The sequence below is a fragment of the Pleurodeles waltl genome, chromosome 3_2, assembly GCF_031143425.1.
Source record: "Pleurodeles waltl isolate 20211129_DDA chromosome 3_2, aPleWal1.hap1.20221129, whole genome shotgun sequence".
In the NCBI taxonomy this organism is placed as follows: domain Eukaryota; kingdom Metazoa; phylum Chordata; class Amphibia; order Caudata; family Salamandridae; genus Pleurodeles; species Pleurodeles waltl.
The window spans coordinates 147,601,641-147,616,820 of NC_090441.1; the positions used below are offsets into that span (position 1 = coordinate 147,601,641).

General features: G+C 42.3%; 1 protein-coding gene across 2 annotated transcripts in view; it reads left to right on the forward strand.

The window, feature by feature from the left end:
* The window catches only part of EXO5 (exonuclease 5), a 45,939-nt gene that overhangs the window by 17,426 nt on the left and 13,333 nt on the right, over positions 1-15,180 (forward strand). For both annotated transcript variants that reach the window (XM_069227005.1, XM_069227006.1), the window contains exons 3-4: positions 6,001-6,260; positions 14,628-14,732. In XM_069227005.1, the coding sequence (XP_069083106.1) occupies positions 6,001-6,260; positions 14,628-14,732 (365 nt within the window). The remainder of the gene's footprint in view (positions 1-6,000; positions 6,261-14,627; positions 14,733-15,180) is intronic.

The following is a 15,180-nucleotide window of genomic DNA, read 5'->3' on the forward strand; positions in this document are numbered from 1 at the left end:
TGGCCACCAGGACTGTAACTGGACCCTCCAGGAACCGACAATCTGCAAGTCCAGCTAAGACTCTGCTCTGCAGCATTGTTTCTCCGGCTCCTTCCAGCAACTGCAACATTTCCCTGGATGTGCATCCTCTAAGGGTGACGAGTCTTCAGCCTGCACAAGAAGCAAGAAGGAATCTCCTTTGGAGTGAAGGAGTCACTCCCCTGCACCCGGAGGCACCAACTGCAACATCGACCGTCCGCATTGAATCTCTCTCCTCCGGAACTCCCTGGATCCTGCATCACAGGTGGTGGTATGGAGTGGTCCCCTTGGTCCTCTCTACCAGCTCTCCAACTTGGGAGATGGTAAGCCCTTGCCTCTCCTGGCAGGACAGTACCCCTGTGCACTGCAACTCTTGCCACTACCAAGGCTTGTTTGATTGTCCTACCAGGGGGTCTTGAGGCTCCTTGTAGCCCAGCCTCTAGCACTCTTCCCTGCAAAGCACAGTCTCCTGGCTACTGCTCCAGTGAAGTGGGACTCCTGTCCAGGAGTGCTGTGTGAGCCTTACTGCGAGTCCTATGCCTGCTGACTGTGAGTTGCTTGTTGGGGCTGCATCCTTGTCTTCCAACTCTCCTCACTGCTGAGAGTCACCTGAGACTCCCCTCCTTGGTTTGAGTCCCCCTGGACCTTGCTGGTCCCCGGCAGCTCTGCATCTCTTCATCTGCGACGTTTGCCTTTGCCAAGGCTTGTTGGTGTTTTTCCAACACTACTGACTGACTGCAACTCTTCATCCATTGTGGGACATCGCCTGCATCACTTCTGGAACTCTTCTCCTGCTCCGGCGCTGCACGGCTGACTCCTTGTATCCATCGTCGACCTGGTCCTGCATCTCCGGAAGGGTGGGTAGTGCCTCCTGCCACAACCAGACACTCCAACTTGAACTGGACCTGGTCCCCTTATTTTGCAGGTCCTCTTCTGTCCGGATCCATCTTTGGTTTCTTCCAGTCTTGCTTGGGTCTTGCACAGTCCTTTTCCAAAGTTTACCTGTGGGTTTCGAGAAAAAACAGATACTTTTTCCCCTGGTCGCTAGGGGGCACCCTGGTACTTCTCTTTTGGGGTTCCTAGTTGCTCCAGCTCCCCTCTACAAATTCCACTTCCTTCGCTGGGGGACTGCCTTTCACCTTCCACTTACTTAGTATATGGTTTGGTCTCCCCCCAGGGCCTTCACTATTTTCTATTGTTTTTACTATTTACTGTTGCTTCCTATGCTAATCACTGATTTCTAATGTGTATATAATACTGTGTTTAGTCACCTCCTAGTGGAATATTGCCTATACAGTATTTGAGTAATTGTGTTACCATAATGAAGTACCTTTTATCTTTGTAGAATTGTGTGCTTCTTTCATGTGTATAAGTGCTGTGTGACTGGAGTGGTATTGGATAAGCTTTGCATGTCTCGTAGATAAGTCTTGGCTGCTCATTTACAGCTTCCTCTAGAGAGCCCTGCCTTCCTAGACACTGTCTACACCTCACTAATAGGGAATAACTGGACCTGGTATAAGGTGGTAACACCATAGGTGCTCACCCGGCCAGCTTCCTACACTAGGCAGTCTGGCTATGGGGCAGGCCAGCATCAAACCCAAAAAACACACTAGAGCTCTGTTCAGCGTGAACAGGTTTTGCGAAATCTGGGTCAGAGGGTCTCAGAGCAGCCAGGGGATGTGAGGCCCAGTTGTACAACTGGTTCTTTTGCCAATGTTATCCAGTCTCACTTGTACTGATAAACCCAAACTCGGAGCCAAGTAGCCTTATTTAGCCCTTGTCTCTCAGGTTAGTGAGGCTGGACAGTTCAAGTCTTACTGTTGAGAGGTGCTGTAGGCAATCATGTTGATGCGACAGTGAGCAGCAGGAAATCTTTCCCTTTCATTTTTGACTTTTAAGCTCCATTGACGTTTCTTTTTGCAAGCAGGTGTCCCTGTGAGTGTTGAGGTGTGAGGGTGCCTCTCAGCCCATTTACTCCTGGCCAGCTCCCTGCCCGCCCGGCACTGTTGCTTTGTGCCATCTAGGGAGCTGGCTCTCTCCTGTGTTTCCCTAGCCCATCAATGTCAGCATGGGCCAGAGTTGCTGGTGGTGCCACTCTCCTCCCCACCTGGACAATACATGGAAGAGGGTGGGGAACAAGCACTTTGGCGACTGCTGGCATAGGGAGGCAGAGCTTCCTGGGCCAATTTGGTCAGGCCCAGCAGACACCTGGAATCAGTGACTATTCACAGCTGTGGCTGCTGAGTCGCACATTTCAATATTTGAGTGCGACACATTCAGCGTTTGCTGGTCTGCCAGGCACTGGCCATCCCCATTGGTAAATAAAGAAACAAAGGGGGGGCCAGAGTGTGGCATGTCACATGATCCCTCAGGTGGGCCTCTAGGAGCACTGGTCCACCCCAGGAGATAATTGATGACTAAACACACAAGATGATGAAACAAATGCTTGGGTTAGTACTCCAAACCAGTTGTTCTTTTCCCCATCATGCTACCTCAGTTTGGACCCGGTCATATGAAAATCAGCCTCAATCCTGTCCAGTAGGAACAGTCCAACCCGAACTATTAGCCCAGGTCTTCCCAGTATGATCACAAGCATCTCAATATTGGTTTTGCCCTGATTGGGGTTCATCAGTTGGTTGTTGCTTGGTTCCAGTGACCGAGTGAGCCCTTGATCCAATTTGGGATTAACCTTGGCACTTAGGGCGGTACATCAAATACACAAAAGTTATCGGACGTAATGCTTCCAATTTGTCAAACCACAGGCTTAGGGTAGCACTCCAACACATCTTTCTTTTGCCCACCACACCATCTCAGTTTGACATTTATTTTTAACTTTTAAGCTCCGCTGGTGTTTCTTTTTGTCCGCAGTGCCCTGTCTCCTGCATCGAATTGTGAGGGTGCCCTTCAGGCCACGCAGTCCTGGGCGGCTTTCTGATGTTCCAGGCCTTTTGCTTTGTGACAGCTTGGAATCTGATGTTCTCCTGATTTTCTCAGGCCCACCAGTTTCAGCACGCAGAGGGGTAGCTTGCGGTCCTACTCTGCTGCCAACCCAAACAATATGGGTATTGGGCGGGGGCACAAGCGGTTTGATGGCTTGTGGCCTGGGGAACCCCCACCCCCTGGGCCAACTTGGTCAGGTCCTGGAGCTCCCCGGGATCTGTGACTGTGCGCAACTGTGGCTACTGGGTCATAAATTATAATATTTGAGTGTGTCACATTCAGCGTTGGCTTGTCTAATAGGCACTGACTGTCACTGAGGGTAAATAAACAAGGCCAGAGGGGAGCACCACATTCATCCCTCAGGTGGGTCTCCTGGGGCACTGGTCCACCTCAGGGGATAATGACTAACCCCTTTGAGCATGGTTTAGATTTTCGTGCCCTGGCAACCTCAGGAACCTCCTGGGCAGACCTCAACAGAGTAGACTAAACAATAATTGCTCTGATCTCATAAGCCAGTTTTTATGTGGTTTGTTGCTTCTTGCTCTGGGTGGCATGCCCAAGCTACCATGATTGCTTTATTAGCACCCCGTGGCCTCTAAGAGTTTAGTAGTTTCCTGGTGGAGCTTTTAATTGGCTGCTCTTCCTCAGAGACTTGCCATGCAAGCCTTCAGATCTTCGTAGCCTGTCCCAGAGTTGATCAACAGCACCACCTTGTGACCCACAAACAGGCAACACCATCAATCTGCAGTCCTCAGAACACACATCTTTCTTGCCACCGTTAGGGCATCTATGTCTTTTAGTGGTCTGGGAAACGCTCTGTCAGGGCAGTCCAGCCAGAAATGGGTCGCACACATCCTAAGGAGCCCTCACTTTCAGCGATTCCTGCAAGACTCTCCCCTGATGTCCCCCAAAGAGAGTGGGATGCTAGTGCCACTAATCCTGGGGGAATAGATTAACAGAATCCCAGTACAACTTCTGAGTGTCATTACACGTCATACACAAGCTTGACTTCCTTTCTCTTCTGTAGTTCCTTCTCCAAATTTCTCCCTTGTGGTGGACGTGTCTGCCCAATCCAGAAGTACCACATCACCCCTTGTTCCCCATCCGCTTCATGTTGGATACTTTAAAGAAGTCAAAATAAATTGATGGCCTGTAAGAACTGTCTCTGGATCTTTTATCTGCCCCCAACTGGCTCAGCAAAACAGATTCTTCCCCTCAAAGTTTTCAAAGGGAAGCCTTGGTGTGATGTGACTGGTGCCAGAAGTCTGCCTATTTCCCTATTATCCCTGTGTAAAGTGTGTGTCTGTGAAGTACCTCTCTTAACCAGACTATGTAGACCTTTCCCCCCACCTTCTTGCCCTGCGAAGAGAAGGCTAATCACACTAAATGGGCCCATTGTTGCAGGCAAGCATAGTAAATATCATAGATAGGCGGGGTAGGTCAAAACCAGTATTTGTTTTAGGTCTGGCTCAGGGAAATGTTGCAAAAAACAAATTAAGTGACAAGTATAGCCAATTTTATTTGTGCTCGGACCTTTAAAGCATAGGGAAAGTGACATTGATTCACGCAGAGCGATCCAAAATGAATAGTTGATGAATTTTACAGTAAAGCACTACAAACTCAGTCCAGACAAATATAAATGGGATTTTTTTATGTTCCCAATCGAATTATAAATTCTGCACAGGCTGCAACAAAGTTATACAATGTCCTATCTGTGACAGGCTGCCTGTGCATAAATACTGAGCTACCGGCTAAGTTAGACAGTAGCCCTTACTCGCTCAGTGTTCAGATATGAGTACATGCGTATGCTCACATGGAACCAGCATAGTCTTTTACCTCAACTGTGCAACAGTGGGCCTCATTTTTAAAAGCCGGCACCATTGGTTACCACTCAGATGTTAGGTGAAACTCAGTCGGTAAGACTCACTCACTCCAAGGATTCAAAAAACAGAATCCCAAAATGATACAGTCCGGGAAGGAGGTAATGGCATCAAAGTGAAACTTTCTATTAATTTGTCCACCATTTTGAAGAGTTCTTGCTTATTATCAAAGGACAGAATGCCAACAGAACGGATATGTTGTCATGTCTGTGAAGATTTTGTATTTAGCTCTCTTGGTTGAATCATATTTTAGCACCAGGCGCTCTCAGATTTTCAAAAGCACATTTAAGATTATGAGCTTGTTTAGAGAAACAAGGTGTTGGTCTAGATCTATTTTTGGTTCAGTTCGCAACAACAGAAGAGGGAACGGAGCATGAATTGGATCTAATTATGGTAATCTGAATAGACACCAAAGGGGTCAGTCAGATGGGGCGGTCCTATGAAATTCAATGTGTGTCTTTAAAAAAAAAAAAGTAAAAAAAATATTGAAAAGCAACTATGTCTATGGGATTTTCAGTGAGGGCTTGGTCAAGAGAGATACAACTCACTTGTATATGTAGTACAAAAGATGGGTAAGTTAGCTGGTGAACAAATTTACCTTTGTTTGGGCTAAGTGAGTGCTAGATGTAGTAGGTGACGATGGTCTGGTTGGTGTGATGAAGAAAATAAGTTGCAAAAGTACATGCCATCGAAGGTGATCTGTACAATTGTTGCAGGTGCTAGTTGTATTTTTAAATCCGCTCTTGATTTTTAGCTTTTTTCCAAGTTTCTCTTTGCCGAACGGGCTGGCAGAATATAGCTGAAGAAATCACAATATCACCCCTGGTACCCAGTCTATCTGAGCTCTCCGATGACAGGTTTGTGAGTGTAGAAACTCTCTGGTTGGACAAGGTGCTGAATCAGGCAGGATAGGTAACAACATACCATAAAAAATACATTTTCATTTATTTTCGTATGGCATCTAGAAGTGTTTAAATTAATAATTGCTGCATGAGACGGCGTTGGGTACCCATGGTTCTGTATCATTCAGAATATGTAACATATATTCCATGTGACCTATGAGTAAAAACAGGTTCATATAAATGACACATGTTGGAGGATGTTGTGGGAGACTGTGTGATAATATGTTTATTTTCTTTCTGTGGTTACATAAAATCTCAAGCACCTCCACTGTTCAGAATGATGAGCCTAAGCAGCACGAGGACTCTGGAGATGATGTTGATGGGACTTTACAAAAGAAGAGAAAGCCAGATGACCAGAGTCCCCTGAAAAAATACAATCTGAAATACTTATGTGTAACTGACCTTTGCTCACAGAGCTGGTGTGAGCAAAAGATGGTTTATGGATTTGAGCTACCTGATGTCCAGCAGTTGGATGCAGTGCCGGTAATCACCGCCGGTTCTAGCATACATCTAGCCAGAGGTAACAATATTCTGTGATACTTCTCTACCACTCATTAACCATGTTTTCACTTACCGCAGATTTCCTTTTTGAATTTTTGTTGCATTCTGCCTCATTCAGATTCAACCTGAATACTTATTATTTTAGGACCAGTGAGAATCGGGGAAATTATTTGAGGAGTAGGGGGAATTAGAAAAGTTTCCAGATCCCTTTTACCTCTCCTTTGCTCCCCACCTCCATAGAGCTTTTGGATTGTTCAATTAAAATAGCATCTATAGAGAGGGCTTTGCGGTTTCTTTGCTGGTTTAAAGCGGTGGTCTAGGAGCATGGAGTAAATATCGGTATAACCGCATAAGTTACATTGTATACAATCTAAATGGAAATTATGAAGAAAAGTAGTTGCTATCCTAAGAAAAGTACCTTGGTTTAGTTAGCACCAAAGGAATGTTAATGGTTTGTTTTGCTTTCACCAATGGCCTAGCTGACAAAAATCCCTGGAATGCACCTCTTAGTTCTAAGAAAACATTTATTATTATTTCCCCAGGAGGTTCCTGAAAAGGAGGTTAGCATGTTAAAAGGACACGTTTAAAAAAATAGTCACAGCAATGAAAGGAAAACATACTAAAATGATTCTCAACTGCAAGGTACACAGCAAAGATATGTAGTTCTATTATATTATGCAAAGCAAATAATGAAGTAAAAATTCATCATCGTAGGGCCTGTCTAGCTCTTCATCTTTCTCATGCCAGCAAGGTGATGACACCTTTCGACTGCAAAAGAGAAAGAGATAACCAACCTCACGGGACAGATATCAGGCATCCAACGTCAAGAATCCTGATTGAGGCCACTCTCCCTCTCGCTGTCGCATTGGTCTTTTATATCTTAAAGAACCAAAAGTTGCTTTCTGGAAAAAAACCCTAATTTAGCAATTCAAAACATGCTGGCTAGCTTAGGTCTGCTTTGAAAATAACAAGTTGTGATTTGGCCACAGTCCCAAGATGCTAAATCAAAAAAAGGCTGCTCCCTGCCATCTGAGTACATCCTTATCAACCAAAGCCCTTGGTGAGAAAAAGCACGTAAACAAGCTCAGTTTATAATGTGGAAAAATACGAACACATTTAACATGGCAGTGTCTAACGCTACGATAAAGTCAATAGGCAGCTAAACTGAATGCAAAATGTAGTCTGCAACTGGTGAACACTGGACAGCTAATCTAGGTGTAAAGTGGTGTAACACATGGTCAGTGGTCAAAAATACATATTTCACTACATCGTTCTAACAATTTTAATGTAACTCATATTCATTGCTTTTGAAAACAATCTACTCTGATTAAATAATAAACGAAAAACTTGTGGCACAGGAACCAGTTACCATATATTTTTTTTTTTAAAGAGCAAATATTCTGGTGCTGCACTTGCAGATATATTACAGAAAATCTTGGCCAGTGCTTTTTGTTTGCACCCATTCAAGATTCCAGGATCGTTTAGGAGAGTTTGAGACACATACAGCTGAATTAATATAAAGTGCAGTTATGGCAATCTATACAAAAGATACATTTCAAAGATTTTCAAACTACCCTCTCCCCTTATGTCTTAAGCCCTGCAAACGTTTCTCTGACAAAATAGATTCACAGTGCAAGCAGGAAGTCGAAGAGTGCTGTATATAAACCTTAAGCTCTTCCAAGCTTCCAGTCTTGCTAGTAGTATTTGTGGATTCTGTGTTTTCAGCAGACTGTCTTGCGCGAATTAATTAAATGTGAGTAATCCTGATAGGTTTACAAGTTTCTGATATCTTCCAAACTTCCCACAAACATTCGGAAGGGATCCAGCTCATCTAAGGCTTTTGCCAAACTCTTCAAATTAGACCAAGTTTCCATGAGAGATTCTGACACTTAAAATTGACTGTCAAGTAGTTTATTGATTCCTGACTAACCTGGTGTCAGGGAAAGATTTGTGTAGGTGTCGTTTGGCCACAAATCTTAAATAGTACATCAAGGATAGAGACAAAGTGTTCTATTTATCCAGTTCTTCAGTGCTAACCATCACCAACAATAGGCATTCTAGAATGTTGCTTTGTTTGATATCTGCTTAGATTTGGTGCTGCATTGTGACATTATTCACCAGATGGCACCTTTAATGTGATTATGAGGTTTGACATTGAAAACAAATCATTCATCACTTTGGGCTATAGAACGTTTTACTAGTTCCAGATTTCCAAACTGTTAGTAATCAATTCCATGAAATCAAAACTTGTACAATAAGATCATTTATTGTTCAGCATCCACGACAGTGCCAGCTCCTCGTCCCTGCTTCCTTCCACCTTCTACCCGTCTCTCCTAGAACCCCCCGGTCATCACATTCCGTTCTCTGACATCACTGGCTCCAATGATATCAGAGACCAGCAAAGTCCAAAACACATCTCCCTCCTGTAGAAATAGTAACAATTTAACTTAACCATAACTTGATAACATTGCAAACACAACATGAAGATAAAAGGTTCATCAGCAAAATTGCAGCTAAAGCACATAAAAGTGTAAACAATAAAACATTGAAATGACCGTAAGTGATTAATATATGATCAACGTATAATCATGCAATGTGTAATCTTCTCATGACATCCTTAACGTGTAAAATCATCTAGGTATTTAGGAGTTGTTCTATTCCTTACACTCCTTTTAATCTTCTCACTAGAATCCAGATTAGATCCGTGCAGATTTCCCTTCTTATATAGTCCATCTGTTACTGGTCTACCATTCATACATTTAGCTAGACGCGACATGCTCCACACATCACCTCCTTCAAGAACAACAACATTTTTTTTTTACTTGCACAATTTTCCTCGGACCCATACACTAATACGCTCCCTTTTTTGACCAAAAAGGTTTTTTAACGTACACCATGTGACCTTCGTGCCACAACCTTTGATGGGCACCATGTTTAATATCAAATGCTTCCTTATACTTCGCCTGATTATCAACAATTTTGTGTTGGACAGAACCCTTGTCTCCAGGTGATTCCCCAAATCTCTTATCAACTAATAACCACAAGTGATTGAGTTTAGAACCCGCCAATCTACCCCTCAATAACCTAAAAGGAGACATACCAGTAACAGCATTACTGTAAGCCCATAATTTCTCCCTGAGAACAGCTTTTAAAGGAATGCTATTGTCCATGGCAGTCTGAGCACTGGCTACCACCAATTGATTCATTTTCTCAACCAACCCATTGGCTTGAGGGGAATATAAAGCCGTACGAAAGTGAGAGATGGCCAAATTGTTGAGAAAAGTCTTCGTTTCCAGTGAAGTAAATTGCACTCCATTATCAGTGATTATCACTTTCGGAATGCCTTTGCATGCAAAAAACATCAGTTAAGAACTCTGTCACCACTTTAGTGGTGATAGCACTTACACAACAAGCAGTGACCCATTTGGACATATAGTCAACTAACACAATCACAAATCTCTCATTGTGAGATAGGTTTTCAAATGGCCCCACAAGGTCTAAACCTAGTTTGCACCATGGCTCATCAGGAACACAAATTGGGGATAAAGGGGCAGTTCTTACATTTCTGGATTTATCACTCCTTGCACAGTACATACAATCCTTTACTATTGCCTCAACCTGTCTGTCCAAGCCCGGCCACCAACAGCATTCTCTGACCCTGGACTTGGTCAAGTTCCTAACCAAATGTCCTTCATGGACTAAATTAATCAACTTCTCATACAACCCAACTGGAGGAATCAATCTATCACCTCTGTACAAATCCTTCCCTACAATGCTCAATTCATCCTTGACATTCCAAAATGCTTTAATACCATCTGGACAATTGCGTAAATCAGGCCAACCTTTCACAGCATACTCTAAAATGAGTGCACGAACAGTGTCTTGTTCACATTCCAATTCCCATCCTTCTTTATCAATGGCTGGCTCCTACACCCACAAAATTGGGACCTGAACATTTGTGGTATTGTCCGACAAAGGTAATCTCGAAAGAAAATCTGCAGGAATATTCTCCTTTCCTGGAAAATATTCCACATGGAAATTATATTCCATTAGGTCCTCCACCCAACGTTTAATGCGAGGAGTCATATTCTATATATTGCGACACGAAAACATTTGTACCAAAGGCCTATGGTCACTTCTAATTACAAATGGCAACCCCCAGAGGTAATATTTAAAATGGTTAACAGCCCAATTACATGCCAAAGCTTCTCGCTCTATTATGAGTAACGTATTTCTGCCTCTCTTAGGGAACGAGAGGCAAAAGCCACTACTCTCTCCTCACCATCAACCAACTGTGAGAGAACTACACCCAAATCCTTAAGGCTCGCATCTGTGGACAACAGAGTCCTCCTTCAAGTATCAAAATGCCCGAGTGTAGGCATCTCTCCAATTCTGGATTTGACAATATTAAAAGCTTCTTCACACTCTGGAGACCACACAAAGTCTACACCTTTCTTCAGCATAGCTCTTAAGGGCTGAACTACACTCGCAAGATTTTTAATACATTTCGAGTAGTATTCGGCTAAACCAAGGAATGAGCGCACTTGATCTCTGTCAGAAGGGATGGGCATAGATATGATAGACTTAGCCAGCGTCACTTTAGGCTTGATACCATCTCCAGAAATGGTGTGCCCCAGATAAGAGACTGTGCCAACCCCAAATTTACACTTTTCTTTTTTTAAGGTTAAACCCTTTTCTTTTAGTCTTTCCAAAACCGCTCGGAGAGCAACATCATGTTCCTTTTCATCCTTCCCATATATTAGCATATCATCTTGAAAGAATAACAATGAATTCAAACCCTTAAGGACTTCCTTCATTACCCTTTGAAAACATGCAGCAGCCGATGCTAAACCAAACAGCATTCTAATAAATCGAAAAGCTCCCAAAGGCGTGACAAAAGAGGTTAAATGTCTTGAGTCTTCCTGAAGTAAAACTTGATGATAAGCCGCCAATAGATCTAACACACTAAATACCTTAGCCTGCGAGAGCATGGTTAAGGTCTCATTGATATTCGGTAACGGTTGGCGATCTACCCATATGCACTGGTTGAGGCCTCTCAAGTCTACACACATCCTAATTTTAGAACCGTTACCCTTGGGAACCAAAACAATGGGGCCAAACCATTCTGAGGCTTCAATTTCCTCTATAACACCCAGACTTAACAATCTATTAAGCTCATCCTGCAATGGAGACCGCATCAAATGAGGGACCTTTCTCACCTTATGTACCACTGGTTTGGCCGAAGCTTTTAGAATGATTTTATGCTTGAAACCAGCTAACCAGACCAATTTGTCACTAAACACCTCAGGAAATTCATTTACAATCAAAGTATCATTCCCTATATTAGCTTTGGAAAGAACCTGTTCAGGGGAATTTGGGATGAGAATAATGCTCAGATCCTTTTGATGTCTCCACCCCAACAAGTTGTCACCTCGTTTAGCCACATAATTGTTTCCAACTGTTTCACGCCCTTTGAATTTGAAAGTCATTACAGAGTAGCCAAATAAGTCAGTTCTCTGTCCCCCATAACCTGTGGGGTCAATGTCTGGGGGGAAGAAGTTCAGTATGGTCATTTCCAAGGTAAAAGGAGAATCTGAATCCGCAAGAACAGGAACAATTTTACCATCAAATTCTTTATCACATTTTGGCATAATTAATTTGGTGTCACTATTTATAGCAGAATTTTGAATATTAGGACACTTCACATTTAAGATCAATTCTTGAATTGACACAGTTTCATCTACTGCATTGACCTGATTCTTACAAACCTTTGCCAAATGTCCTTTCTTCCCACAATTTCTACAGATGACATTTCTAGCAAAACATTTTGGATTATTCGCCAAATGTCCAGGACTGCCACATTTGTAACATCTGGGTTTGAGATCCTTGGTCATTTCATTGCCACCTTTCAAATGACATGCTACTGGTTTCTGTATATTATTCTTGTCTACTTGAGTTGAGACTCTAGCTACTGCTGAGTTAACTAAAGATTCAGCTAAACCGTTCGAAGTGGTGTTCTTCACTTCTTGAACCCAAGAAGTAGCATGCTCTAAACTTTCCACAATGGCAACAGCTTCTTCCAAAGAGGGATTCTTTGCTAATAACTTTTCTTGTACTCTTGGCTTATTGGTGCACCTTACTAGTTGATCTCTGATGAAAGAGTCAGTTAAACCAGCAAATTCACAAGTTTGGGCTAATGTCTTCAGAGAAGCAATGTAATTACCCACTCTTTCATTTTTAGCTTGTGCCCTCATGAAAAATGTATGTCTTTCCATGACTACATTTATACGTGTATCAAAATGTTTCTTCAACATCATAACTGACATGTCGTATACATCTCTAGGGTCCCCATCAGCAGTGCCAATTGCAATTGAATCAAGACTGTCATAAATATTTCTTCCCTCAATACCTAAATTATGGAGAAGAATACCTTGCTTCCTTGCTGGCGAAAACTTTTCTCCACCTATACCAATTAAATAAGATTTAAAAAAATTAATCAATTTTTTCCCAGGTATAATGGGTTCTCCACGTTCAGATAAAAATTGGGGTGGTTGAGCCAAACTAAGCGTAGCCATTTGAGACATGGTGTGAAAGGTATAGTAATAGTGTGAAACAGTAATAATAATATATACACAAAAAAAAAAGTATAATAGTTAAATTAAATATAGTGAAAATACTCAAAATTGAGTCATAGACAGTACTTTCCCACATTCAGTAAAATATAAATATGGATACATTGCATGCCAGCTATAAGCAAATGAATAATGAACAGAAAACTGAAGTTAGCAGTCTAGTCATTTGTGTTTGAAACACACGCAAGACTTGATATCTGTGTCAACCTCGCGGTGTTTGAGAAGGAAACTTCTCTACACGGAGTCTTGAAGGACTGCGAAGAACCTCCGGCACACTTCTCTTGAAGTTGAAGAAAACGCTGCAAGGTATTCCTTTTAGCCCTCTTTTTTTTTTTCCTTTCCCGTTTTTGTGTGATAAAAAAAAAAATCCTTCCTTTCCTTTTTAATCGCGCACCCGATGTTCTTTCCTTTATAAAGTCGCGCGCACAGTATTCAATCGCGCAACTTCAAAGAACATTGGCGCGGCTTCAGGCAATGATCGCGGCTTCAAAGAACACTGGTGCGGCTTCACACGGGGAGCACTTTGAAGGACTCCTTGGGTCGCGCGATGAAGAATGCTTTACGTCGCACACTTAAGAATTCTTTCCCAGTTCAAATTTACACAGAGATTCAACTGTGTACCCAGGCCACCGCCGCAAGATAGTTAATTTGTATAACAAATGCCATGACAGAGCTTGTAAGAGCACTAAGAGGCATTAGTTTGGGAAGAAAAAGAACAAAAAAACAACAAAAAAATGATAAGCGTAGCGAAATACCTTTAACTGCAGTTTTACGGCACACTAAATGGTAACGCTGCTCGCCAGTGTAACAAAACGGCTTTTCCAATTATCAAAGTTGCGGAGAGACCGAAAATTGTAGAATCACAGTTCTCAGATCCAGGCTATTAGCATAATGCTGAAATACCTGTAGCATCAGTGTGATAACATTGCAGCGGTTCTTCTTAACAGGAAAAAATCTGTTCAATCATTGGTCCATTGCACGCCAGGTTCAGTGGATGCTGAAGTCTCTCGTCGCCACTGTTAGGAATCAATTCCATGAATTCAAAACTTGTACAATAGATCCTTTGTTGTTCAGCATCCACGACAGTGCCAGCTCCTCGTCCCTGCTTCCTTCCACCTTCTACCCGTCTCTCCTAGAACCCCCCGGTCTTCACATTCCGTTCTCTGACATCACTGGCTCCAATGATATCAGAGACCAGCAAAGTCCACAACACAAACCTTTGCTGTTTTTTCTACATAAGTCTCACAGATAAAGCAGTCTTACATTTGGTTCAGTACAACATTATCTTGCTGCTTTTCTTCAGTCAGACACAGCTAACGCAAGCAGTCTCATATGAGGGACACAGTCTTGTTGTTTTGTGGCAATCCCACATTTTGAAGAAAAAAAAAACGTATTTAGCCTATTAATTGCTCCTGAGTCAAATTAATATTTGCGGGTAAAATATTTGTTCATTTTCACCAGTATGCTTTAGTCTGTTAACAGTTGAATAAATATTGAACATGAATCAAGTTTGACCAAACTGTTTATTGTGGAATCATCAGACTGGGGGTGTGATTCCACTTCCCCCAATAATAAAGTTACCTTCTCTCTTGTGCTTCAGTTTACTTTGTGGCAAATATTACTGGTGTATAGATTCTTGTTGAAATACCAAAAGATATCGCTGTATAATAATAATGAATTCACATTTGATAGCTACATTTATAGTAAGACTTGAGTTTCTCTGCGTCCCTATTCACTCCTATCATATTTTATAGAGCTGGAAGTCCATGATATTGTGTCTGTGAGCACCACCACGCGAGAAGATTCCTGGGCAGTAAAATGTCTAAATCTCCTGTCCATGATTCCAGTTTTGCAAGCAGGTACAGTAAACAAGACAGACCAGGTTACTCTCAGCATTCGGTGTGTTACAGTTATTTTTATGTTTTTCATGTGTTGTTGGATTCCTGGGCAAAGATAAAATTCCTATTCGAGAAGAGCTGATATGCAGATCTAGGTCGTACCCCCCTAGTTGAACAAGTTCGCCCAGATACAAATTTTCAAGCCCTGCAGAAGAGGACAAACCCCCTTAGTGGAGTGCTACATATTTCATTTTAATTTAATTGGTAAAGGACGATGTGTGTTTTTTAACATTATTATGCTGGTAAGATTTGGGCTGACCCATAAAAGGAATTGGAACTTTATTTCTAAATTGTTTTTACTTTGAAACTTGCTTTTATTGTCTGCTGAAAGTGCAGTAAAATGTTTACCACCAGTTCGCCTGTATGTATCGGACTTTAGTATATCTACAGTAGTATCAGCATAGAATAG